Source organism: Gopherus evgoodei, chromosome 3, assembly GCF_007399415.2.
Source record: "Gopherus evgoodei ecotype Sinaloan lineage chromosome 3, rGopEvg1_v1.p, whole genome shotgun sequence".
Classification (NCBI taxonomy): domain Eukaryota; kingdom Metazoa; phylum Chordata; order Testudines; family Testudinidae; genus Gopherus; species Gopherus evgoodei.
In genome coordinates, this window is record NC_044324.1 from 114,474,486 (window position 1) to 114,501,333 (window position 26,848).

The 26,848-nt window shown below is 45.8% G+C and overlaps 1 protein-coding gene across 6 annotated transcripts; it reads right to left on the bottom strand.

The window, feature by feature from the left end:
* Window positions 1-1,739: 1,739 nt before the first annotated feature.
* Window positions 1,740-26,045, bottom strand: MTFR2 (mitochondrial fission regulator 2). 6 transcript variants are annotated; one of them, XM_030556386.1, is made up of 9 exons: window positions 24,090-24,163; window positions 23,588-23,721; window positions 23,166-23,300; window positions 22,644-22,748; window positions 22,287-22,411; window positions 17,741-17,961; window positions 16,329-16,635; window positions 5,676-5,856; window positions 1,740-2,833 (listed from the first exon to the last, which is right to left on the bottom strand). In XM_030556386.1, exons 2-9 carry the CDS (start codon window positions 23,681-23,683, stop codon window positions 2,735-2,737), a joined length of 1,269 nt encoding a protein of 422 aa, XP_030412246.1. In that variant the 5' UTR covers window positions 23,684-23,721; window positions 24,090-24,163; the 3' UTR covers window positions 1,740-2,734. The 6 variants fall into 6 exon arrangements, with proteins under 6 accessions (XP_030412246.1, XP_030412247.1, XP_030412249.1 ...); XM_030556387.1 differs by lacking the exon at window positions 23,588-23,721 and adding an exon at window positions 25,891-26,045 and having other exon boundaries at window positions 1,742-2,833; window positions 24,090-24,164; XM_030556389.1 differs by lacking the exon at window positions 23,588-23,721 and adding an exon at window positions 25,763-25,811 and having other exon boundaries at window positions 1,742-2,833; window positions 24,090-24,164.
* Window positions 26,046-26,848: the final 803 nt, after the last annotated feature.

Below are 26,848 nucleotides of genomic sequence, written 5' to 3' on the forward strand. Positions count from 1 at the left end.
TCATTTGCAGCAATAACAAGTGAATATAATCAGATGAGTATAAAAATACTCAATCTTTGGAAATTATCTGACATTTACAACCTGCACATTTCAAAGTAGCTAAAACCAAGGGAAGAGTAGCCCAAAGATCCTTTGCCAAATCTAAAGTTCACTTATTTATAGATGCCGATTGTAAAAATATGAAAGCTTATACGCCTTTTCCTGTACCATTTCCAATGGGACTTCCAGCATTTGTGCCATGGGCTTCAACAGTTCTTGAAAGACTTTAAAATTATGCATTCTCACAGGTATAGTAGAATGACACAGCCTCAGCAGGTGAGGGATAAGAACAATGTAGGGATCTAGATTAATATTCTTGATGAACTGGTGCCTCTGTCACCAGAGATGTATCAGAGGGTAGCTGTGTTAGTCTGGATCTGTAAAAGCAGCAAAGAATCCTGTGGCACCTTATAGACTAACAGACGTTTTGGAGCATGAGCTTTCGTGGGTGAATACCCACTTCCTCAGATGCATGTAATGGAAATATCCAGGGGCAGGTATATATATGTGTGCTAGCAAGCAAGCTAGAGATACCAGAGAGCGGATGTTCATTGTTGCCATAACCCAAACAGGAGAATCAGACATCTGAGACCTAAGAGTAGAGGATCTACAAGGATTCCCCATAAACTGTGGGTGAACTTGTCCTGAAAACTATGGGTATTGAGACCCTGACTGAGCTTCAGAACAAATAGGTGAGACATATACACCTAATTTTGGGGAAAGCAAATAGAATAAGGTTCTTGTGTACTGCCTTCTGATTTTTTTTTTTTTCTGATTTACTCTCCTCTTAGGTAGTGGGATGAAATTTGAAGAAGAGTGAGAGTCAGAAGACTGAAACTCCTCCATTGATGAGGTAATAACTGAAGATTTTAAAAATAGAGTATGGCTTCTATACTCAGTCCCACTGTTATGTTGATGAGAACTTTCATTATAGGTATTAGATACTTCTTGAGGAAGAGATTTTGATGGTACAGAACTAGAAGTCTCTAATAATGGAAACTCAGGCTCTTAAGTTTCAGGGCAGATACAAATGAGCCTTTTGGAGCTGTGAAATACTAATCAAAGAATATCTGCACTGATGGATCTGTAGCCTCTTCTACTTAATAGCCACTGCCAGGAGAAATGTTTTGATCACAAGGTTTCAACAAATAGAGGACTGGGGCAGACTGTGATGGATGTACTGGTGCAGAGGTAGATGGTGCTGGTAATTTCTTCCCCATGGACACAGTATACTCATCTATCTGTTCTCTATGTCAATGTGGCACTGAAGGCTCTAACATCAAGTTCTTCTGCATGGCTTCATTGATTCTTTTGAGGAAGCTCTTCTGCCTCCAGTCACTGGATTTAGTGAGTGGTGCTAGACAGTCCATGTCTCTCTTCCCAGACAACAGGGGTCCCTCTCTGCTCTGAATGCATTTGAGAGGTCTTCTTGAGCTCAGAGAGACACCCCTGGGCACTGCAGCACTGGCAGGTTGAGTTTGCAGGGAAGAACTCTGTCTTCGTTCAGGAACTGAAATGTAAGATTTATGGGCCTCCTGCCTCTTCTAACTATGAAGCAGAGGTCTGCTCACCCTACACAGGCTAGTGAGGCAGAAGCTGGGTGAAGCACAGAAACAAGGGGAACTAAGTCCACTTGGGAACTGAAGACTAGCACTGGCATATCTGCAGACAAAAAACTCCCACTTTATAAATACCAAGCATACCTTATTGAATTTATGACTAATAGGTTCCCTCCCCCAATATTCTGGTAGGAAAGACAGATTATATTTTAGATATACTTTTCTTCTTTTCATTGGCCATTAGCCCTCTAATAGTTGACCAAATCTTTTAAAACTGTGGCAACACAAAAAATAAAAAAAAACCTAAACAATGAATTTGCAAATGATGTACAGGACAACACCTTCACTGACAAAAGAGAAATTTATTTTATAAACTATGTACAAAACAACAAAATGTTGACCTAAAATATGGACGCAAAAGGGAAAGACACCATAGTCAATGAATGTTTATTTACATAATGATTTTAGACTATGCCTGTGAAAGCAGAAGTCTCTCCAGAGCCCTTTTTTGCTACAGAACATAAATTTTTCTCATTGCAGGCAGTTAACACACAGTTCATATCTGACTTAATTAAAACAAGGCAAGTACCATCACTACATGGTAAGGAGGACTTCTCTGTTGATCCAGAATAAGTTAAGAGATTATTTGCACATGGAATACTGAGTTGCTTTAGGAAGCTATGATGAAGCTCAGAGAGACCTGCTACCTTCTCAGTGAGGGACAATATTATTATTGATTACATAGTACATACTTGCTTCACTTAAAACTTAATTTCTTGAGCTATTAATATTTTGTTTCCACACTCCCATGTACACTTCAGCCTCCACACAGAGAAACATCCAGTCTTTTTTATATGATCTGCTTCCCATTCAGAGTATCTAAATAGTTATCTGCACATATTCTGGTCTGCAGCTATAAAGTAATAAATGCCAATAAAGAATTTTTTATAAGCAGACAACACACTGACAAGCTTGGCTATTGGGACACTCAAATCAAAAGAGGTAGTTTTATAAACCATAGCTCCTGGGGCATGGGAGCAGTATCCCAGTGTACACATTTTATGAAATTGTTCCTGAAATGGTCCTGCCGCTCATAAGCATGCCAGTTGTTGGGCTTTTCCACACAGCGCCATCAGTTAAGTATGTACCCTTGCTTTTGCTGTTGACATCTGTGTTACTTCCTCAGCTTTTATGAGGCTGTTCTTTGAGTTTGGCTTCAAAATGTAACGTCCAACCTAAAAGAAAAAAATCAAAATAATTTAAATTCAATAAAATGTCTAAGAATACTCAACAGGGAAAGAATAAAATTTTCAGCATGAAGATACTGCAGGGTGGAAGGGCTGTTGGAGTTTTCCCCAGCTGGGGAAAAATGAAACCCATAAATGTTTTGTGAAGTTGAAACAATATACATGAACAATCACTTTCATATGTGTATTTACTCAAAACACAAAAGAACATTCACATTGTTAAAAACAAAAAGGTTGAAGTCCCCAGTCTAAATCAAATTGGCCTACCATTGCTTTTGTGTCTGACTTTAGATATAGATAAACTCAACAACTTATTTGCTTTTTTAGCAGCAAAAATTTTTTGAATAGAGCAGTGCAGATGTGTGCCCCCTCACACACAAGCAGTTGATAGACAAGCTGGTTGGACAACAGGTCTTAAAAGTTGACAAATTGAGTTCAATTGTCTTCCATTAACTTACTTTCACAGTTTTCCAACAATTCGACACAACCTTTTCTGGGATCAACCAGTTCTGTGACTTTTGTATTTGGGATCAATCATGTTGATTACTTAATGCAGGGGTTCTCAAACTGGGAGTTGGGACCCCTGAGGGGGTCGTGAGCTCTCAGCCTCCACCCCAAACCCTGCTTTGCCTCCAACATTTATAATAGTGTTAAATACATAAAAAAGTGTTTTGAATGTATAAAGGGGGTCACACTCAGTGGCTTGCTATGTGAAAGGGGTCACCAATACTAAAGTTTGAGAACCACTGACTTAATGGAAGGGACCTGTAGTATCTCAGAAATAAAATGCAGATTTCGTCTTTGTAGTTCCAGTTTTTATTTTATTTAATCATCCTAAATTTTATTGAGACTGCAACCATTGTATCTCTAATCTTGTTAATTGTTTATAAATTTAACACTTAGCTGTACAATTGTGTAAAATGCAGACTATTTTGATATTAAATTTTCCTCATTTTCAGTACAAATTTCAAAACACACACTTTTATGGTAGAAGACAAATATAGACAGACAGTCTTCCTGAGACGACTTAGCTTCACTCGAAAAGTGGAACATCAACCCTTTCTTCAGTCAGCCAACCATGAATATGATGGTGGCTGCAACAGAATTTCTGATGTTCCACAACATACTTGGAACTGTGTTAGATATTTTTCAAAATGAGATTTAAAATAAGGATGCTGAACACCAATACATTAAAGGTGAGATTCTGTAATGCACCTCTAAGAGGCACTGCACAGAATTTGCAGGCCAAAAGAGGGCAGAAGGTGGTGGAGCAACTATACTGGGTTTAACACACTTTTGTGCCCTCCTAATCTTGAGCTATTCCAGTGGCTAGACAGGCCCTGACATAACACAAAGCCCCCTGCGGGCTTGGCTAAGTTATATTAACCTCTGCAGGCTGCTTTATGGGCAGAAATATTGCTCAGAATCTGTGCAGCACTCCCCCCAACACAGCCCTCCTACCTACAGCACAGCTCCTATTGCCAGTACTTACCAGTGGTCCTACGGTAAGGCTTACGGCCATCTTCCACACTTCCTGCTGCAGGAGAATGATGATTTTTTACACGACTGTAGCCCCTTTACCCAGCATGGAGGGCCTGTGTGTCTGTGTCTCTTTCTCTCCCCCCAGAAATCTCTAATCTTTCACTGTATTTTAATTTTTTGAGCAAATGACATAGGTTTGTCAGACATCTCTCTACATTCTTGGTTTTTAAAGATGAAAAATCAGTAATGCTAATGAGGAACACTTTCAATATATGCATGCTTGTAGTCATTATCAGGTCATTTCTCATGTTTGATCAATTATCTTGTTTAAATAGAAGTGTTGATTCTTTTAGCTCTTTTATTCTCTCTCACTTGGAGCATCTAGTAGCATACATAGAAACTTAAATCAGTCCAGAAGAGTACATTCAAGGCAAAGAACTTCAGTTGGTTATATCAGGTGTTCCTTTTGTGCTAGATAGAAGATAATGGTGATAGCATAAGGCAGCTGCAACTTTCTTATCAAGTTCTAGACTTTGCCATAAACAACTTAAAGGTAATCACTGGCTGATCTTTGCCTTTTTGGGGGTGTTAAAGATTAACAGAAATTGCTCTTGAATGAAGCAGATGCTGGTGAACTGTGAAGTAATCAAATGATCATTGCTACTATGTTCTATTATGTTCATTGTTAACGTCTCACTCAGACTGATGTAATCTACTCTTCCACTTCAAGAGCAACTTTGACACTGAATAAAACCTTCCAAAGACCTTGCAGGAAAAGATTCTCCATTTTTATCAGAACATGAGTCTTCTCTATCTTGCCACTTGACAATGAGTATATTTAACTTTAGAAGGAATTCTGTTTTATTACTTCAGTCAAGTTAGTCACTTGATTTCTATCACTTCCTTTGACGATATGTATGTAGAGTCACAAATGTACATGTTTGGTAACCAACTAGCTTTCACAGTATTGATTTCAGCTTTCACTTTTACACTAAGAATAATAAACAGGCACTTAGTGAAATCAACCCTGAGGACTGAAAAAAAATAAGAGCTAGTCAAGCTTTCCTCTAGTCAAATCAGATGTTTTGCCCATTTTCCACAAATTTTAAGATTTTAACAAACTAAGCCGCTATCAGTTCACAGTTCCACTCTCTTCTCTTCAGTGTTCCATGATAGTTAATTCCACTGACAAGCCTTGCCACTCACTCACTGGTTTTTCCATGATTCCAGCATCTCGAGATGACCAACATTCCCTGATAGCCTAATACTTGTGTGTACGTGATGAAAAGCATGATGAGGGATTTTTGTCTGGGTTTTTTGGGAAGTGAGAGAGTAAATAAGAGCTTACCAGAGGGGCTTCTGGACTGGAAAAGGGAGAGTTGTCACAAGATCTGTTTTCTTTGTCCAATGAATCATTGCCATTTTGATGTGCAAATTTCTGCTTTAGAGCCTGAGCTAGGAGAGCTGCTGGATCCCACTGTGAACTCCGCCTTTTCCTTGTCTTAGGAAGAGGTGTACCACCAGGTGACCTACAAAGAGCAAAGACAAACTGTGTTAAGCACATGAAAACTTAATGCTGGTCCTGGAGAATAATTATATTATCCTAGTGTGATCTAGACCCTAGACCAGTTTCACATACCATTCAGGTTATAGAAACATAACTTAGCAAGTAATATAGCTTGTTGTATTCTAAAATGGCTTACCATGATCAAACATGAATAAAAGTAAATGCAACAATAGTGAGAAAAAATCCTTGCCTACAGTCACAGCAAATACTTATGTTGTTCATAATACTTCTGATATTATTTCCTTATTCAGGTATTAGAATATTGTGGCAGGCCTATAAAAATACAATTTTAAAAAGAAGTCTCCATTGTACTACCAGATACTGCCATATCAATTATGATCTGTCACAATGATCCCTTCTGGCCTCAGAATCTATGAATCAGGGGGAAAAAAGCTAATTTACTGCTCACAAAGTACTTCACTGTCCCTATTTGTTTTCAGTTAAAACACTGGATCTTCATGAGTTTTTATAAAGATCAACAAAAAGCTGTGAAGTTTCTCAAAAGACTTTATTATTGTAAAGTAATATGGTCTGTTAAAAATTAAACTTGCAAATATATATATGTTCATCCAGTTAACCACATAAGGGCCCATTTGCAAACAAGGACACTTCAACAAAATATCTACAACCAGCAACTGGATGCTAAATTGGGCACAGATACATCAGTGGTTGGTTTTGTTCTCAAGTGTGCATCTGAACTTCCAAATGTGAAGTTAGAAACACTATTAGAATATCTATTTGAAAGCCCAGTCATTATTTATTAATCCAAAGCACTGAGTAAATCAGCCCTGATTTTTCAGAGTACCTCAGCTCTGCCCACAAGTTCGTGCTCAAAGATTGCAGGTTTGCAAATGGAATTGAAAGTTTAATTTATAGCATTTGGAACTAGAAAGGGACTTTAGACATTGCAATGACTAACTTCTAGGCATCCTGCCACCGAGTGAAATTTACAGCAAAGTTAAGCTCCCCACGCATTGTATAGGAGAGTTATATAGTAAGAAAGGGATTCTCAGAAGCCAGCAAGCTGAGCAGGGAGATGCCTAAGCTAGCCAGAAGTGAAATACCAAGGAAAGTAATGGGGCTTTGGGCCCAGATGCACAAAGGGAATTAGGAGTCTAACCCTCATGACCTGGGCCTCACATGCCAGAATGACTGGCCAAAGGAAGGCTCCAATCTCTGCTTGGGATTCTCTGTAGTGAACCATCTCTTGGAGTTAGGCTCTTGAATGAGGTCAACCCTCTCCTGTGAAATATCAGACATTTCTCCACACCCACAGCCAAAAGGCCAGTGGTTGGGGAACTCACCTTGTTGTACTGGAAACTCAAGTTCAAATCCCCACTCTGCCTGATTTGGACCAGGGACTTGAACCCAGGTTTTTCACATCCCAGGTGTGTGCCCAAACCACTGGGCATTCCGAATCAGTCAGCCAGACAGAAAAATTCCTGATCTGCTTGCCCCTGGCTGCCTTTTGTGTAGGTTAGGTGTGCTCAGCACACACCTACCAGATCAAGCCCTCCAAGTGAGCTGATGGGAGGTGGCGGGGGAAAACACACCTAATGTGAGAATCCCGCTGGGGTTAGGTGTGCAAGAGGGCTCCCAGAAGCTCAGTTGATGCAGGGCAGTGTCAGGGCTCAGGCAGTTTGAGCACACCTACCAACAGAAACGTAGATCCTTAAGGGATTTAGGTGCCTACAGGGTTAGGCAGCAACTGAGCAGTAGTTTTGAGAATGTTAGTGGTGATGAAATGTTGGGCATAGGCTTCTAACTGCCTCTTTAGGAGCCTAAACACCTTTGTAAATCTGGCCCCTAGTACTTATGTGGTGAAATCACATACTGAAGACACGTAAAGCCTTATTAAAATCTGCTGTACTAGAAAATCTGCCCACAATTATTTGTGCCAGTTATTTCCAAATACGAAATTTAAACCCACATTTTTTAAAAAGGGCCTTTTAATAAACACTTGGTACAATATGCTCGGTGAAATCCTGGCCCAACTGACAACACTCATTGACTTGGGCCAGGATTTCATCCTATATATATATGTATATATATATGTATATGTATATGTATATATATATATATATATATAAATATACACACACTAAATTTTTTCCTCAATAGTGATCTCTAAACAGACATTATCCTACTTCCTTAGAGTATATTTTTATTCCAGCTCAGTAAATGTGTTTATTTAGTTTCCTGTGTATCACATCTAAAAGAGCAGTTTGGCTCTGAACACAGGATATCAGTCACACAAATATTTAATAATTATATGTTTTGTAATCACATAAGTTTAGCATTTTGACCAAAACCATATAAAAATTAAAAATTATTTGTACCAAACTAAAGGACTTTGGTCTAGGTTCAGTAAAATCTTCAAACATTTATAATGCATGTGTATATTTTAACTGAAAACTTCAAAGTTAGAATTAATGTATTTTGGATGTACTGTTACTTTTCCAATATTTCCCCAGGAGTTGTCCTTTTACAATGAACTCAAAAGTTTGTTTGTTCAGATCTGTTTTCCTGCATGTTTAGCTGATTTTGTAAGTGAACTCCAAATAGCCCCAATCACAAAAAAACCAAACAGGAGACAAAAGATTGACCGACCTATGCAAGAGACTACAGTTTTAAATTAGACAATGCTTTGCTTTTGTATGTTTGTATTGTATATTTCACTTGATACTCTAGCAGTGAAGATGCAGCACTCCTTGAGGGAAAAATTGCTTGTTCAAAATCTCTCAGGGTACATCTATATGACAACCCCCCCCCCCACCAAAACAGTGGCAGTTAGTGTCAGATCCCATGTCGACTGGGCAGCTCGGGAGCCGTGTGGTTCAGGGCTATAAAAGCAGACTAGAGATTCCACTCCGGCTGGAGCCCAGGCTCTGAGACACACAAGGAAGGAGTGTCTCAGAGCATAGCTCCAGCCTGAGCAGGAGCATCTACACTTCTATTTTTAAATGCTCCATAGTGCAGAGCCTGAGTCAGACGACACTGGTGTGAGAATCACTGCCATGTGGGGGAGGGGAGGTTTTGCTGTGTAAGATGTATCCTTAGGAAAGTGTTAAATGACAAACTACATGCCTAACAAGTCTTGTGGGGGGAGAAGCAGAAGATGTGGTATACCTTGACTTTAATAAGGCTTTTGATATTGTCTTACATGACCTTCTCATAAACTAGGGAAATACAACCTAGATGGAGCTACTACAACGTGAGTGCATAATTGGTTGGAAAACCGTTCCCAGTGAGTAGTTATCACTGGTTCACAGTCAGGCTGGTAGGGTATATGACACAGGGATCAGTTCTGGGTCCAGTTCTGTTCAATATCTTCATCAATGAATTAGATAATGGCACAGAGAGTACACTTATAAAGTTTACAGACAATACCAAGCTGGGAGCAGATGCAAGTGCTTTGGAGGATAGGATTAAAATTCAAAATGATCTGGACAAAACTAGAAAAATGGTCTGAAGTAAACAGGATGAAATTCAATAAGGACAAATGCAAACTACTCCACTTAGGAAGGAACAATCAGTTGCATATATACAAAATGGGAAGTGACTGCCTAAGGAGCAGTACTGCAGAGAGGGATCTGGGGGTCAGAATGGATCACAAACTAAATGAGTCAACAATGCAACACTGTTTTGGAAAAAAAGCAAACATTATTCTGGGATATATTAGCATGAATGCTGTAAGCAAGACAAAAAGTAATTCTTCCGCTCTACTCTGTGCTGATTAAGCCTCAACTGGAGTAGTGTCTGCTGTTCTGGGCACCACATTTCAGGAAAGATGTGGACAAATTGGAGAAACCAGAGAAGAGCAACAAAAATGATTAAAGGTCTAGAAAACATGACTTATGAGGAAAGATTGGAAAAAAAAACTGGTTTGGTTAGTCTGGAGAAGAGAAGACAGAATGGGAATAGGATAACAGTTTTCAAGTACATAAAAAGTTGTTACAAGGAGGAGGGAGAAAAATTGTTCTTAACCTCTGAGGATAGGGTAAGAAGCAATGGGCTTAAATTGCAGCAAGGGCAGTTTATGTTGTACATTAGGAAAAACTTCCTGTCAGGGTAGTTAAGCGCTGGAATAAATTGCCTGGGGAGGTTGTGGAATCTCTATCATTGGAGATTTTTAAGAGTAGGTTAGACAAACACCTGTCAGGGATAGTCAGATAATACTTAGCCCTGCCTTGAGTGAAGGGAAAAGACGATTACTCACCTTTGTAACTGTTGTTCTTTGAGATGTGTTGCTCATATCCATTCCAGTTAGGTGTGCGCGCCGCACGTGCACGTTCGTCGGAAGACTTTTTACCCTAGCAACTCCAGTGGGCTGGCAGGTCGCCCCCTAGAGTGGCGCCGCCATGGCGCTCGATATATACCCCTGCCGGCCCGCCCGCTCCTCAGTTCCTTCTTGCCGGCTACTCAGACAGTGGGGAAGGAGGGCGGGTGTGGAATGGATATGAGCAACACATCTCGAAGAACAACCATTACAAAAGGTGAGTAACCGTCTTTTCTCCTTCGAGTGATTGCTCATATCCATTCCAGTTAGATGAATCCCAAGCCTTACCTGGGCGGTGGGGTCGGAGTGAGAAGTCGCGGCATGGAGCACTGCAGAGCCGAAGGCCGCGTCATCTCTGGACTGCTGGACCAGGGCATAATGGGAAGCGAAGGTGTGGACGGAGAACCAGGTCGCCGCCCTACAAATCTCCTAGATGGGCACGCGGGTGAGGAAAGCCATCGATGATGCTTGTGCCCTGGTGGAGTGCGCAGTCACATGGCCTGTAGGGGTGTGAGCCAAGTCATAACAGGTCCTGATACAGGACGTCACCCACGAGGAGATCCTCTGTGAGGAAATGGGTAGTCCTTTGATTCGGTCTGCTACTGCCACGAAGAGCTGGGGGGATTTGCGGAACGGTTTGGTCCTTTCCACATAAAACGCGAGTGCCCGGCGGACATCAAGCGAGTGGAGTTGTTGCTCCCTGCGGGACGAATGGGGCTTTGGGAAGAAGATGGGGAGAAAGATCTCCTGGTTGACGTGAAAGGCTGAGACCACCTTGGGGAGAAAGGCTGGGTGTGGCCTCAGCTGCACCTTGTCTTTATGGAAGACCGTATACAGGGGATCTACCATGAGGGCCCGGAGTTCTGACACCCATCTGGCTGAGGTGATGGCCACCAGGAAAGCAGTCTTCCAGGAGAGAGAGAGAGCAGGGAGCAAGTCGCTAACGGCTCAAATGGAGGGCCCATGAGCCGAGTCAGAACCAGGTTGAGATCCCAGGTAGGAGCAGGGGGTCGAACCTGGGGGTAGACACGTTCTAGTCCTTTCAGGAATCTAGTCACCATAGGGTGAGAGAAAACCGAACAGCCATCTCCCCCTGGATGAAAGGTGGAGATAGCCACCAGGTGAACCCGAAGGGACGATATCGCCAGGCCCTGCTGCTTGAGGGACCAGATGTAATCGAGAATACTGGCAATAGAAACCTCCATAGGGAGGGAACCTCTCTCCGTGCACCAACAGGAGAAACGCTTCCACTTGGCCGAGTACGTCACTCTAGTGGAAGGTTTCCTGCTGCCCAGTAGTAGTTGACGTACCAGGGTAGAGCAACCGTAGTTCCGACCTGGGTCAGCCACTGCAGGAGGCCAAGCCGTGAGGTGTAGAGACTGAAGTCCGGTGACGGAGCCTGGCCGTGGTCCTGGGTGAGCAGTCAGGTAAAGGGGCAGGGGGACTGGGTCAGCCAGAGACAGGTACAGCAACAATCGATACCCAATGTTGTCCTGGGCCACGCTGGAGCTATCATAATTAAGGCGGCCCTGTTCCTGCGCACCACTTCAGAAGGACCTTGTGGATAAGCGGGAACGGAGGGAACGCATAGAGCAGTTGCGTCGTCCACGGGAATAAGGAAGGCAAGTCTGCTAACCCGGACCGTGGTGTCCCAGTCCCTTGAAAGGAGCAGAACATCTGGCATGTCCTGTTCCCATCGGTACGCGAAGAGATCCAGCCGGGACAACCCCACCCTTGGAAGGTGAGAGGGCGTGACGTCCGGGGCGAAGTGGACCATTCGTGCAAAAGGAAGGATCTGCTCAGAACGGTCTGCTAGCGTGTTCCGCACTCCAGGGAGAAAGGAAGCCATGAGGTGAATTGGAGTTGGGCTATACAAAAGTCCCAGAGTCACATTGCCTCCTGACATAGGGGAGAGGATCTCGTGCCGCCTTGCTTGTTGATATAGTACATGGTTGTCGTGTTGTCGGTGAATACCGAGACACAGCAACCTTGAAGCTGATGGGAGAACGCTTGGCAAGCAAGGCGGACTGCTCTCAACTCCCGTATGTTGATGTGGAGAGCCACTTCCTGAGTAGACCACTGGCCCTGCGTCCTCAGTGTTCCGAGGTGGGCCCCCCAGCCCAGGTCTGAGGCATCCGTTGTTAGGGATACCGAGGGTTGGGGCGGATGAAACGGGAGCCCCGCACACACTACGGACTGGTCTAGCCACCACCGGAGGGAATCCAATACCTCCTGGGGGATGGTGATAACCGCGTCCAGCAGATGCCTGGCCGAACGGTATTGTGTGATAAGCCAGGACTGGAGGGGCCTCATGCGAAGCTGCGCATAACCCGTTACAAAGGTGCAGGCCGCCATGTGGCCTAAGAGGGTTAGGCACGTCCTTATAGAGGTCAAGGGAGCCGTCTGTGGATGCCGAATGATGGCCGACAGCGTCTGGAACCTGGACAGCAGCAGAACGGCCCTGGCCAAGGTGGAGTCTAGAATGGCCCCGATGAACTCTATCCTCTGCGTGGGGAGCAGAGTGGACTTGTCCACATTGATCATGAGGCCCAAAGCTCCAAAGAGTCTGCTGATCTTGCGGACGTGGTTGCGGACCTGCGACTCTGACGTGCCTCGAATCAGCCAGTCGTCGAGGTATGGGAATGTGTGTATGTGACTGCGTCGAAGATATGCGACGACGACAGCCATGCATTTCGTGAATACCCTCGGGGCCGTGGAGAGGCTAAACGGGAGGACCGCAAATTGATAATGGTGGCGGTCGACCATGAACCGAAGGAAGTGCCTGTGTTGCGGAAAAATGGCTAGATGAAAATAAGCGTCCTGCACGCTGAGGGTGACGTACCAGTCTCCAGGATCCAGAGATGGGATAATGGTCCCCAGGGATACCATGCGGAACTTCAACTTCACCATATGTTTGTTGAGTTCCCGCAGGTCGAGGATGGGTCTGAGGCCTCTCTTGGCCTTAGGGATCAGAAAGTAGCAGGAATAAAACCCTTTGCCCTTCTCATTCTCCGGAACCGCCTCTATGGCTCCTTTGTCGAGGAGCATCCACACCTCCTGAAGGAGGAATTGCTCGTGAGAGGGGTCCCTGAAGAGGGACGAGGGTGGGGGGCGGGAGGGAGGGTGTGAAATAAATTGCAGACGGTATCCCGTTTGCACAGTGTGTAATACCCAACGGTCAGAAGTTATTTGGGTCCACGCCGGGAGGAAGAACGAAAGGCAGTTGGAAAACGGGGGGGGATGGATCCGTGGGGGAAACTGGTACAGCGTCCTCGGGCGCACCTTCAAAACGAAGGTTTGGGCCAGGTGGGCTTTAGAGGAGCCCTGATTCTGCCCCCCCCTGGTTGCCCAATTGTCTGCGCCGGGCCATATCCTGCTTCGGCGTCTACTAAAGTCTTGCCGCTGGCGGTACTGGGGATAGAGCCGGCGCTGCCATTGCTGTTGCGGCCGGAAGGATCTGCGCTGCGTCCCGGGCGTGTGCATCCCTAGAGAGCGCATGATGACCCTATTGTCTTTCAGGCTTTTCAGCCTGGGGTCGGTCTTCTCTGAAAACAGGCCCTGACCTTCAAACGGGAGGTCCTGGATGGTGTGTTGGAGCTCCGGAGGAAGGCCAGAAAGCTGTAGCCAGGAGATGCGGTGCATTGTAACCCCCAAAGCCAGAGTTCTGGCGGCCGAGTCTGCCGCGTCCAAGGATGCCTGCAATGAAGTTCTTGTGACCTTCTTGCCTTCATCAAGAATTGCTGCGAATTCTTGACGCACATCCTGAGGCAACAACTCCTTAAACTTATCCGCTGCTACCCAGGAGTTATAGGCATAGCGGCTAAGGAGGGCCTGTTGGTTAGAGACCCTGAGTTGGAGGGCGCCCGCTGAGTAGACCTTCCAGCCTAGCAGGTCCATGCGCCTCGCCTCCTTGGACCACTGTGCCGGGGCCTGCTGCTCGTGGCGCTCCCTCTCGTTCACAGACTGCACGACGAGGGAGCACAGGGTTGGGTGGACATGCAGGTACTCATATCCTTTGGAGGGTGCCATATACTTGCGCGCCACCCCGCGTGCAGCAGGAGGGATGGAGGCTGGTGATTGCCAGATGGTATTAGCATTGGCTTGAATAGTTCTAATGAAGGGAAGGGCGACTCTGGTGGGAGCATCCGCTGAAAGAATGCTCACCACCGGATCTTCGATTTCCGAAACCTCCTCAGCCTGCAAGTTCAAGTTTTGTGCTACACGCCTGAGGAGGTCCTGGTGCGCCCTGAGGTCGAGTGGGGGAGGACTGGAGGATGACGTTCCCGCCACTGCCTCATCGGGGGAGGACGACGAGGAGACCCCTGGTAGGAGCGGGTCCACGGGGGGGCTCCGTCTGTACCAGCGCCTCTGATTCTGGAGGGAGCTCAGGGTCCTGCTGGTTAGATCGGTCTTCCGCCGCCGGAGAGGGGGGAGGGCGAGACAACGAGGCCTCCGGAGCCCTGCGCTCAGATGCCACCGGTTGAGGTGGAATGTGTTGAGGGCCCTGGGCTTGATGGTACGCCCAGGGCGTCCAGAAACCCCACTGCTGCGGTCCCTGATCCTGCGGAGGAGGGTCATGGAAGAGGGCCGCGGGTCTGTCTGTGTCCAGGGCGTACATGCTGTCTGACTGCGATGAGACAGACGGCTGCTGGGAAGGCCATGGTGGGGACGAACGTGGCTGATAGGGCTCTCTCGGTCTCGACGTCGACGATCTTCTCGGTGCCAGGGACTGGTACCGGGAATTGTACCGGTGCCGGGATCAGGACCAGGACCTATCGCCGGCGCGGTGCCGGGAGGTCGACCGGGGTGTTGACTGCCGACGGGAATGGCTCCTGGAGTCTCGGTGCCGGTAGCGGCGACTCGATCCAGACCGGTGCCGGGAGTAGCGAGACCGTCCGGAAGATGACCAGCGCCACGAGTGCGACCGGTACCGCCGAGGGGAGCGGTGCTGGGACTGCGAGCGGCACCTGGAGCGAGAACATCCACGGTGCCGGGACCTCGAAGGGGATCGGTGCCGGCTGGGCGAGTCCGGAGACGGCGCTCGCATTGTCGCAGGCTTACCTCTAGATATAACCAGCACCGGGGGTACCGGGGGTTGAGCCTGGGTAGGCTCCATGAGAGCAATCAGGTCCTACGCCGAAGTGAATGTCTCTGGCGTCGAAGGGACCAATATCTCAACCCCAGATCTTATAGGGGAGCTAGGAGGGACCAGACTCGACGGACCTCCGGGGCCCGGAGTCGACGGAATCCCTGCTGGTGGTGCCGCAGCAGAGGTAGGTGCCTGGCACTCCGCTCGAGTCTGCGAGGATGGAGTCACAGACGTCGAGGGCCTTGCGGCGGGTTCCGGTGCCAGGGAAGGTCAGTGCCAGGGCGTCTTTCCGGTGCCGGCGTGGAGCCGGCGCTCTGCGTTGGGGCCACAGGGTTAAGTGCCGCTTCCATTAGGAAAGTCCTTAACCTCTGGTCCCTCTCCTTTTTTGTCCGAGGCTTAAAAGCCTTACAGATGCGGCACTTGTCTGAAATGTGCGATTCCCCCAGGCACTTCAGACAGGCATCGTGGGGATCGCTGGTCGGCATCGGCTTTTTGCAGGCTGAGCACTGTTTGAACCCCGGTGAACCAGGCATGGGCCCGGTGCCAGGCGCAGGGAAGGGCTACAGCCCAAACCCACTAATAAGTATATACAGCTATACTACAAATAACAATAACTAACTACAATTTACAGCTATCTACAACTATGAGAACAGTGAAACGAAGGAGAGCTAGGGACGTGGAAGACAGCTATGCCGCGCTCCACAGTTCCAACGACCGACACGGCGATAAGAAGGAACTGAGGAGCGGGCGGGCCGGCAGGGGTATATATCGAGCGCCATGGTGGCGCCACTCTAGGGGGCGACCTGCCGGCCCACTGGAGTTGCTAGGGTAAAAAGTCTTCCGACGAACGTGCACGCACGGCACGCACACCTAACTGGAATGGATATGAGCAATCACTCGAAGAACTCAAAGACCTCTCGAGGATCCTTTCAGTCCTATGATTCTATTATCTCAGACAGTTGTCAGGAGGACCTGTCCATTAAACAGGTTTTCACCCAGCGTTATCTGCTGCTCCCTAAATACTGTGGTGTTGGCATATTTTTGGCTTACATTTAAATCAACTTACTTCTCAATAGTTCGCAGTCGGATTTTGTTTATATCCTTCAAAACATCCATCATACTAAGAACACCCTGGGTCTTCTGGTGTTCAGTTTTGTCAACAATTGTTGAGCTGGTCTTACTTGCAGCACGACGTTGTTTAATAAGTTCAATTGCCGAATTACTGGCATCAAAGCCAGATGGTGCTATAGAGGGAAGTGGGGGAGGTGGAGGGATTACAAAGTGATCTGGTGTGGTGAATAATGGAGTAGAAGTCATTGCTGGCACTGGGAAAGAACCACTTGGAATGCCAAATGAATTCAAGACATCTGAACCTATCAAAGAAAATAAGTATTTTTTTAATTAAGAGAACACATTACTAATATTTGAAAGTTTGAGAAGATCAAGCTAAGTCCAAGGAGTCTGAGCTATATTGCAAGATCCTAATCTGGGAAGGACTGTTTTTTCTTAAAACGTCAAACACCTAGCACAACATGGTGCTACCAGAAATAATTACATACAAAAAAGAAAGAAAAACTGTTAAGCGAAAGTTATTTAGGTTTCAAAATCAAGCACTCGCATTTCCTAAATTTTGAGATTTAAGATGTCTGTGCAACCTTAAATCTGTCCATTTGTACATCCAGCCTGTGCACTGAACGAGGCAGGGATCCTGTTGGGGAAAAGCCATATGTGGCCACATAATTAAAAAATATCATAATGCATACAAACAAGCCTCAACTGGTCTCTCCCTCCACCTGCATAATTCTCATTGATACAATAGCTCTCAGGCATACCCAGTGCAGAGCGTGTTGCTGTTGAGATATGGGTCCAGCTCTTAAGAATGTTTTGTTCAGTTATTTTGGCAGCATACCTACAATTGTACTAAGTACAAGGGAAATGGTAATTAACAGTTTATAACTCAGCTAAACCTGTACAGAAAACCACAAGACCAAGAAAAACCCTCTAGCCCAAGGGCCTTTCCCCTGCCGCATTATAAAGACTTGCTACAAACAATTTAGATGTTAAAAGCAAAAAAAAGTCAGAAGAATCTTTTATATTGCAGAGTGCTAGGCAGGCTAAATATAGCCTTGTTCCTTGCTCACCCTTATAACACAAAGGGTGAAGCTATCGAAATTGGTGGCCCAGGCACTCCCCCAGGTGACACTGCAGAATGAAACATACTTTTGTGGGCTTCACCAGAAAAAAAAAGATGATTTAAATCAACTCCATTGAAGGTGATGAGCTGTCCACAAAGTGAGAGTGAAAAAAAATTAAAAATTATGAATATAAGAGACAGACAAAAACAATCCTGCATTCAAAATACTTTTCACTTAATTCACAGAAATTTAGATAAAAAGTAAATCATGGGATAAGTACTACAGGAATAAAACAAAGGAAAGCTCAAAGTTTAAAGACTAGTATAAACAAAAACAAACGTACCTGATTGATTACTATTTCTTGATCCTTGCACTGCAACAATTGCAGCAATCTGTGCACGAAGAAGGGTTAACTCATTTTCAAGTGCAGAAATTTTTTTAATTGCGTCTTCACTCACAAGATTTTCTTTCTCTGCTCTACTTTTTAGAACAGTTGGCAAGGAAACTATAGCTGGAGATACATCATGGTCAACTGTAATTATTTCCTTTCCCCTTGATTCAGCCCTAAAAAATAAAAATGTAACTTTTAAAAGTTTCAACTGAACAGTAACAATTTCATGCCCCTCACAGGGAAAAGAACTAGGTTAAAAATGCATTTTTTAAGTTATTGGCACAATAAATTGAAGTTATGAAACACCACTGACAATGACATTACGTTTTAATGTTTAAGAGCTTCATCTCTTTCACAAGCCATTTTGCATTACATTGTTTTATAAGCACTGAATTTTGCATTTTAAGTATTACATTTTTTTTTAAAAGTTATCAAGTTTATCACCAATAAGAAAAAAAAACCCTTGAAAATGCGCTATTTAGAATACTTGGGCAATTTACCCAGGAGCAGAGATTGACCATTACCCAATGGTTATGCTGAATAATTGGGTTGTAAAAAGAGGGGACAAAGAGCACTTTCTGCCTAGATACAATCAGGAAGGGGGCAGCTATAAATTTAGATGCATGAACAAGGAAGTGAAATAGGTGTAGAAGGTGATGAGACACACACAGCTAGGATTCCCAAGAGTGTTAGTAGCCCCAGAAACATAGGGTTCAGGGACAAGACAGCTGCACTGCGTGGAATACTAGACACACCTTGTAGCCCTTATGGCAGATAATTAGAAAACATTAAACATATATAAACTGATGTGTCACCTGCTTGAGTAGATAGCCTGAAATAAAACCTAAAATGGTGTGACCTGCTTCATTCATCTCAATCAGGGCCCAGTGGATTTTCCAGCCAAGGAATCCGGCATTTTTCCCAAGATGCCATGGAATTCATCATTTTGCTTTAGGCAGGCATGTAACATTTTGTCTTCTGTCTCCCTGCCCTACCAGGATCTACCTGCAGTTTTCTCTTGCTCTCCAGGTTACTCAACAAGGAGAAGTTAATTTGGATTACAATGCATGCTCCCTTTAAGTATTCCATGGACCCAGAGTTGCAGTTCATCTTGCAGTTAGAATGGGGAAACTATACGAGTAGGCTGATGAATGAGGAAGCCTGGAGAATAACACAGTCAAGACCCAAGAAACTGGGGAGATAAGCCATGAAAGCTGGCTACAAGCTCCTCTTTTCTTTGGCAATTAGGTTCCATTTACTGCATAGCATATATAGCTCTGGCCTGGTCTACACTACGCGTTTAAACCGATTTTCGCAGCGTTAAACCGATTTAATGGCGCACCCGTCCACACTACGAGGCCCTTTATATCAATATAAAGGGCTCTTTAAATCGGTTTCTGTACTCCTCCCCAAGTAGGAGAGGAGTAGTGCTAAAATCGGTATTACCATATCGGATTAGGGTTAATGTGGCTGCAAATCGACAGTATTGGTCTCCGGGCGGTATCCCACAGTGCACCACTGTGACCGCTCTGGACAGCAATCTGAACTCGGATGCAGTGGCCAGGTAAACAGGAAAAGCCCCGTGAACTTTTGAATTACATTTCCTGTTTCCCCAGCGTGGAGCTCTGATCAGCACGGGTGGCGATGCAGTCCCAAATCCAAAAAGAGCTCCAGCATGGACTGTACGGGAGATACTGTATGGGGAAACAAATCTGTTCTATCAGAGCTCCGTTACAGAAGACGAAATGCCAAATTGTTTGAAAAAAATCTCCAGGCTACACAGTGCTGAGTGACAAGCGTAACGGAAAGCCAAAGAATCAAATGGACGCTCATGGAGGGAGGGAGGGGGTACTGAGGACTCCAGCTATCCCACAGTCCACAGCAGTCTCCGAAAAGTATTTGCATTCTTCGCTGAGCTCCCAGTGCCTGTAGGTTCAAACACATTGTCCAGCATGGTTCAGTGTACAGCTCGCCAATTTACTCCCTCCCCCCACCACGTGAAAGAAAAGGGAAAGAAATCGTTTCTTGACTTTTTTCAATGTCGCCCTATGTCTATTGAATGCTGCTGGTAGACGCGATGCTGCAGCAGTGAAGAGCAGTATCCACTCTTCTCCCCTCCCCGGTGGCAGACGGTACAATATGACTGCTATCCGTTGTCACCATCAGCCCGTGAGTGCTCCTGGCTGGCCTCAGGTGAGGCTGGCCAGGGGCGCCTGGGTAAAAATAGGAATGATTCCTGGTCATTCCCAGTAGATGGTACAGAACGGCTGGTAACTGTCCTCATCATCGCAACTGGGGGCTGAGCTCCATCAGCCTCCTCCCTTTCCTATGTAAAGAAAAGATTCTGTACTGCCTGGACTATCATAGCAGCGGGATGCTGGGCTCCTGTCCCCCGCAGCGCTTAATGTTCTGGCTGGACTGTCATAGCATCGGGAGGCTGCCTCCCCTCATTTTATCTCACTAACAAGTCACTGTTTCTTATTCCTGCATTCTTTATAACTTCATGACAAATGGGGGGACACTGCCACGGTAGTCCAGGAAGGTTAGGGGAGGAGGGAAGCAACGGGTGGGGTTGTTGCAGGGGCACCCCCTAGAATGGCATGTAGCTCATCATTTCTGCGGAATCTGACACAGAGCAGCTGTGCTCTCTGATCACTGGCTCTCTAGTACACTTGCCCCATATTCTAGGCAGGACTGACTCTATTTTTAGAAACCATAAAGGAAGGATTGACTCAGGGAGTCATTCCCAGTTTTGCCTTTGCGCCCCCAGCCGACCTCAGCCAGGGGCACCCATGATAGTAGCAGATGGTACAGAACGACTGATAACAGTCTCTGTATCATGCAAAAGCAAATGAATGCTGCTGTGTAGCGCTGCTGTGTAGCGCTGCAGTAACGCCTCTGTTAGCGGCATCCAGTACACATACGGTGACAGTAAAAAAAAGCTGAACGGGCTGCATGGTTGCCGTGCTATGGCGTCTGCCAGGGCAATCCAGGGAAAAAGGGTGCGAAATGATGGTCTGCCGTTGTTTTCCCAGAGGAAGGAATGAGTGACGACATTTACCCAGAACCACCCACAACAATGATTTTTGCCCCATCAGGCACTGGGATCTCAACCCAGAATTCCAAGGGGCGGGGGAGACTGCGGGAACTATGGGATAGCTACAGAATAGCTACCCACAGTGCAACACTCCGGAAATCGATGCTAGCCTTGGACCATGGACGCAGACCGCCAAATTAATGTGCTTAGTGTGGCCGAGTGCACTCGACTTTATACAATCTGTTTTACAAAACCGGTTTATGTAAAATCGGACTAATCCCGTAGTGTAGACTTACCCTCTGTGTGTAGCTGTCTGAGAAAGTCTTATGATCACCTCTTGAGCCATTTCTAATAACTAAATTGCCAGATCATAAAAATTATTCTCTTTTTCTATGATTTGTGCAATTCTCTCAGTTTTTGTAGTACAGAGGCAACGTGACATCACTAACAGCTCAAATATTGTGGTAAGAAGAGGCATTAGAACTGCAATATTTCTTCTAACCCCAAAAAAGCAAAACATACCAGCCAATTCTGATCTCCCTACTTTATCTTGTAGTTTCACACCAACAAACAAGATCAGAAGAAGACAAACCTATGTAATATAAAAACTAGATTTGCAATATCCAATAAAAATACCAAATGTTAATTGAGCTGTGGGTTAGTCGTCTGAACACACTAAGAAGCATAACTATATTCTAGCTCTGAAATATCCACTTCCTCTGTGACCTTGGATAAAAGTCATTTAAAAGGGACACGGTCAATTTTGTGTCAATTAATAATTTTAAAGTTAAAACTAACTTCCTGTGCTATGCCTGTCCAAGTTCCACAACAATATTTGTTGTTTTACAAATTATATTTTAGTAATTATCTTCTTTTTGGACTGCAAGAAAGCAGAAAAAAATTAAATGAAAGAAGAAATGGTGAAACAGCCTATACACAAGGCAAACAAACTTTTAAAAGACTTAAAACTTTTCTTTCAGTTATTGTAACAGCAATGGGCAAAAATTTAACATGACTGATTTTGAGTTAACAGGAACCTTTTAATACTTCTGTCCCAGTGTTCTAAGATACAAAAAGGGGACAGTGTTCATTACCCAAAAATAAGAGGTGAGAGGTGATAATCTCATGGAGTGTTAGGATTAGATTCCATCAACATTCACCCCACCCCTAAAGGCTTTGTGAATGAAAACACAATGTGCAAGTGCCAGGAACATTCCTGGCACTGTATAATAAAGGGAGGAAAGAACTCCAAGTCTGGGACTCCTTCAATCTATGTGTATGCTATATAATGCTAGCTAAAGGGTAGACAAGAATTGCTGGGGGGGGAAAAAATCAAGAGAAAGAGCTAACTTCTAAAGTGTCAATTTTGCTAGGGCCCAGAAAGGTTTAGACAATTGCCAATATCACAGGCTATAGAACCTGAATCATTCCTACCAAAATAAGCACAGAGCCTTTACTTGCCTAAATCTAGCAAAAGATTCTCCCTCATCATTTACCACCCTCAGAATATCACCAAGAGAAGGAACTACAGGGTTTGGAGTTGTACTTCGTTCGTCATAATCCAAAGAATTCCGGACTTGGACCATCTAAAAGAAAAGAAAGAAGTCAGCCCTCTGCAAAGTAAAGAATTCGAGGTTAACAATAAAACTTCCTCAAATAAGAGGGACTCAGTATTAGATAAGTGACAGATATTGAACAGAAAAGATGCAGTATACCATAATCATGAAAGATAAAAAGATTAGGAAAGCCACTGTTAAATTTAACATGAGACTTCTTGCTTAAATAATTAAATGTTAAGAGTAGCAATAACCCACTCACCTGAAAGTGAGGTCTTGGACAAGGTTCTAAAGAAAGAACTGTCCCAAGTCTACGAACAATGCTTCGCGTAGATCCATATTCCTTACTTTGCCAAGCTGATATAATCTAAAAGTTAAACAAAAGAAATCTGGGTTTTTAACTCAATGGAACAAAAATTTATATTTTTCAAAATCATTAAGAAGTCGTATCATACGTGATCTGACCGGTTACATACTTAGATTGGTCTACAAAAATGTTTGCTATCTTAATGGATCAAGGGTTCAGAAATGGCCTCAGGAGGAACTCTCTTCCTAGACCAGTTTTTAAGTTTCTGGAGTGTACGTGGTGATGAGCCAGGACATTCTACATGAAAATCAATAGGGGATGAAACTAACTACCCTCCTAGACAGGAGGGTATCTAGAAGGTCTGTTGGAGAACAAAGGCTCGACCCAGAACAAATGAGTCAATATAGCCTGTATCTCGATACACACACCACTGCTAGCAAAACTAGGTGGGGAAAGCATAAAAAAAGTTTAAGATACCTTCACCTGACATTTCCTTATGATAGCATGTACCTGCTGAAAGTGCCTTCTTGAGAAGGGGGTTGAAGGAAGACATGTTTCAATCATATGGCCAATGCTGCTATTGTCTATATGAGCTTCCCACCTTGGTATGAACTGCCAAAAGAAAAGGCTACTGTAAAACCAGTGAACTTTAAACAAAAAACCAAAACAAAAGTTAGTCAGTGTAACCCTGTCTACACTAGCACTTTTCCTACGGTTAGTCTAGCACTAGTGCAGTTCTACCAGTAGCAACAGTGCTATAGAACAGGTAGTGACATTTTTACTACCACATTATTTAAGTCTGCACATAGATCTGAGAAATGCTGAGCAAACATACGTTCTTTGAGGTTAAAACTCGTGGTGCTATAACTAGTGCTGGACATTTTCAGTGTAATACACACCAAAAAGAGTTGCATAACAGTCTGACACGAGGTTTTCTTAGCATTATGGTCCTGATCCAAAGATGGTGAGTCCCTGTGATCTCTATTGAAATCCATAGCAGCTGTATGTACACAGCACCTCCCATGATAAGGGTCTATAAAATATGGAATTAATTGCTATTTGGAAGTCTTTACACGCTAGCTAATATATGAAGGCAAAATGTAATAGACAAGTAAAATCATCAGATAGGCCTTATGGCTTGTCTACAGAAGGAAGTTTACCAAAATAATTATACCACTATAGTTAAGTGTACACATAGGGTTACTGGTATGTGTATAAATTATGCTATTATCCCAGGAACATATTACCCCTTACTGCAGCACACATCCCTCATTCACCACCAGCACACATGGACAGAAATCTAACACAACACATGCCTTCACCTATCTTCACTCATGCTTACCAGACAACCATGAACTCGAGCAGCAAACCAATGGATCAGCACTAGTAATATCAGTTTACCTGATCAGCTGGTACACCAAAGTATTCTAGAAGTTGCCTTATGAGATTCAGCAGCAAAGCCATTTACAGAGCAGTCTGAGAATTCAAAAGTTATAAACATTAGTTTCATATATATCCCAGAAGAGTTCAGGATACCCTTCCTACAGCTGCAAATAGAAGACAGCATCACTTCAAGACAAGAGACAAACTCCTGCTCAGGGCTTGTCTACATCAGAAAGTTGCAGCGCTGGTGAGGGAGTTACAGCGCTGCAACTTTGAAGGTGTACACATCTGCAGGGCATCACCAGTGCTGCAACTCCCTGTTTGCAGCGCTGGCCGTACTCCCGTTTTGTCTCGGGTGTAGAGGATCCAGCGCTGGTGATCCAGCGCTGGTAATCCAATGTAAACACTTACCAGCGCTTTTCTTGACCTCCGTGGAAGGAGGAAGCCTCTGGTAATCAAGCTGATCTCCTTTCCCGGTTTGCTCTCTCGTTCCCGGAACCCCGAGCAAGCAGGTCTTCTCTGCGGTTTGCTGGGTGGCTCCGGAACGGGAGAGCAAACCGCGGCGAAGCTGGTCTCCTTCCCCGGTTTGCTCTCTCGGTCCCGGAACCCCGAGCAAGCAGGTCTCCTTCCCTGCGGTTTGCTGGGTGGCTCCGGGAACGCGAGAGCAAACCGCGGAGAAGCTGGTCGCCTTTCCCGGTTTGCTCTCGCGTTCCCGGAACCCCCCTTGAAGCCGCCCAACAGCGCTGCAGTGTGGCCACATCTAACACCACTTGCAGCGCTGGTTGCTGTAAGTGTGGCCACTCTGCAGCGCTGGCCCTATACAGCTGTACTAATACACCTGTAACAACCAGCGCTGCAAAATTTTAGATGTAGACATGGCCTCAGACTTCTCCATATACGAAGGGTTTACTTCTATCCCCCCGACCACAGTGAGAACAGATTCAAGCCCCAATGCAGCTGAGAAGGCAGAACATCAAATGCTGGACCCCTAAATATACATTCATCACTTGAGACCCAGTGATCTTAGTCCTGAATCTTGTTTTAAAATCAGCAATATTTGAATAAGGAACGTTCCATTGGTTTAGATGCAATTGGAGGGCCTCTCTCCTCTAACGATGTATCACCAGTTTCCTTTTTAAAAACGCTGGAAATTTTGGTAATGGAAAAGCTGCTCAGAAGTACTGTGAAATGTGGTTACTTTTACTGAGTTCATAAAAGCCCCTCCCCCGCGGTTTGCTTGCTAGCGAAGAACAGGAAGCTCCCACTGAGCCCGCCTGAGGACTAGACTAGGCGTTGTGTGAATGAGGTGCCCCGACACTGGTGCAACACGACAGCTCCGCCAGGGCAGGGCCTCCGCCCCGGGGTTGTCAAGTCGCGCTGTGAGCTCAGCCAGGCCGGTCCCTGGGGCCCGGCTGAGTGAACAGGCCGGTGTCAGAACGGGCTGCCAGGCGCTTGCGGCCCAGCTCGGTGAGATCTCCAGGTCCGCCCAGCCGCGCCCCCAGGGGACAGGGCGGCCACACGCCTCGGGCGGGGCCACTGCTCCCTACACCAACGAACCCGGCCCCGCTCCAGAGCGGGAGCAGCGAGACCGACACGTCACCCGGCCCCGCTCCAGAGCGGGAGCAGCGAGACCGACACGTCACGCAGCCCCGCCCATCGGCTCTGGCCCGGGAACCCCGCCAAGAGCAGACCCTAAATAACGCGCAACTCGGCGCCGCCGCCACGTCCCCTTCAACGGTTACAGCGCCCGCGCGCCCGCCCGGCAAGGGGACTGACGCCAGGCGCGTGACGCGACGTGTGCGGCCCCCGCCCCTCTTACTCAGGCTCGCGCTCCTCCAGGCCTCACGATGGTCCTTCCGGGGACCCCCGCCCCTCCCTCACCTCGGCGCTACGCCGCTGCAAAATCAAATCAAAACTAGCGCCTCGCAAGGCCGATTGGGTAGAGTGGATGGGGGCGTGACGTACAAATCGACCCAGCAAGGGCTAGGGGCGTGGCAGAAAGGGAGGATTCTATAGCTGAACCAATAGGAAAGCGCGGGGAGGGGGTTCCGCTCGCTGAGGCTGGGGCGCTCTCCTGCCTCGGTCGAAACCGGTAATTTATTCTAGGACGGACGCAGGTTCCGCGCCCGCGCCGCTGCCACGTGCCGCCGCAGTCAGCGAGCCTGCCCTGGCAGCCGCTGTCCGCCTCGGGGCGGTGTCCGGGAGCGGCTGCCCGCTGTGCCGCGCTGCCCTCGGAGCTGGGGGGGGAACGCCGCGGTTAGGGGGTCAAGCACGTCAGGCACCTGGCACGTGCATGTGTGAGACACTTTCGGGCCACCTCCCTTATTAAAAGGGGAGCGGGAACTTAATCCAGTCCCTCTGGAATGTCTTTGCCTGCCAGTTACAAGTCACGTTACTGGAGCTGGCATTTATATGCATAACTTCTGCAGTTTGCTTTGTGCATTTCCTGGCACTTCGCATATAGAAAAGTTCAGCGTTTCTTTTGTGTGGTCAGATTCCCCGGTTCCTGACGTGTGAGCACTTCATACAGCAGCCCAGGAGAGAAAAATACAATCACACGTCATTGGCACACGAGTGAGACACAACCAATCTTGGGAGAAAGGACGGGTGAGGCAGGGGTTGGGAGTTGAGCAGTACCTGAAACTACTTATATCTCGTTTTTAAAAACTAACTTTCAAATTGATGTTCCTCTGAGTTCATACTAGTGAGGGTGGGGGAAGCAAGTAGGATCCCTTCTACCCCTGCTCTAAAATTCCAGAAATAATCTTTCGTGCATC

Bases quoted from the DNA above. Each gene is read 5' to 3' on its own strand.
- MTFR2 (XM_030556386.1), bottom strand. From the start codon at position 23,683: ATGGATTTCAATAGAGATCACAGGGACTCACCATCTTTGGATCAGGAC. The intron at 22,749-23,165 runs GTATCTTAAACT...TTTAACTTTTAG, and splicing joins TAAGGAAATGTCAGGTGAAG to ATTATATCAGCTTGGCAAAG. The intron at 16,636-17,740 runs GTACGTTTGTTT...TTTCTTTGATAG, and splicing joins AAGAAATAGTAATCAATCAG to GTTCAGATGTCTTGAATTCA.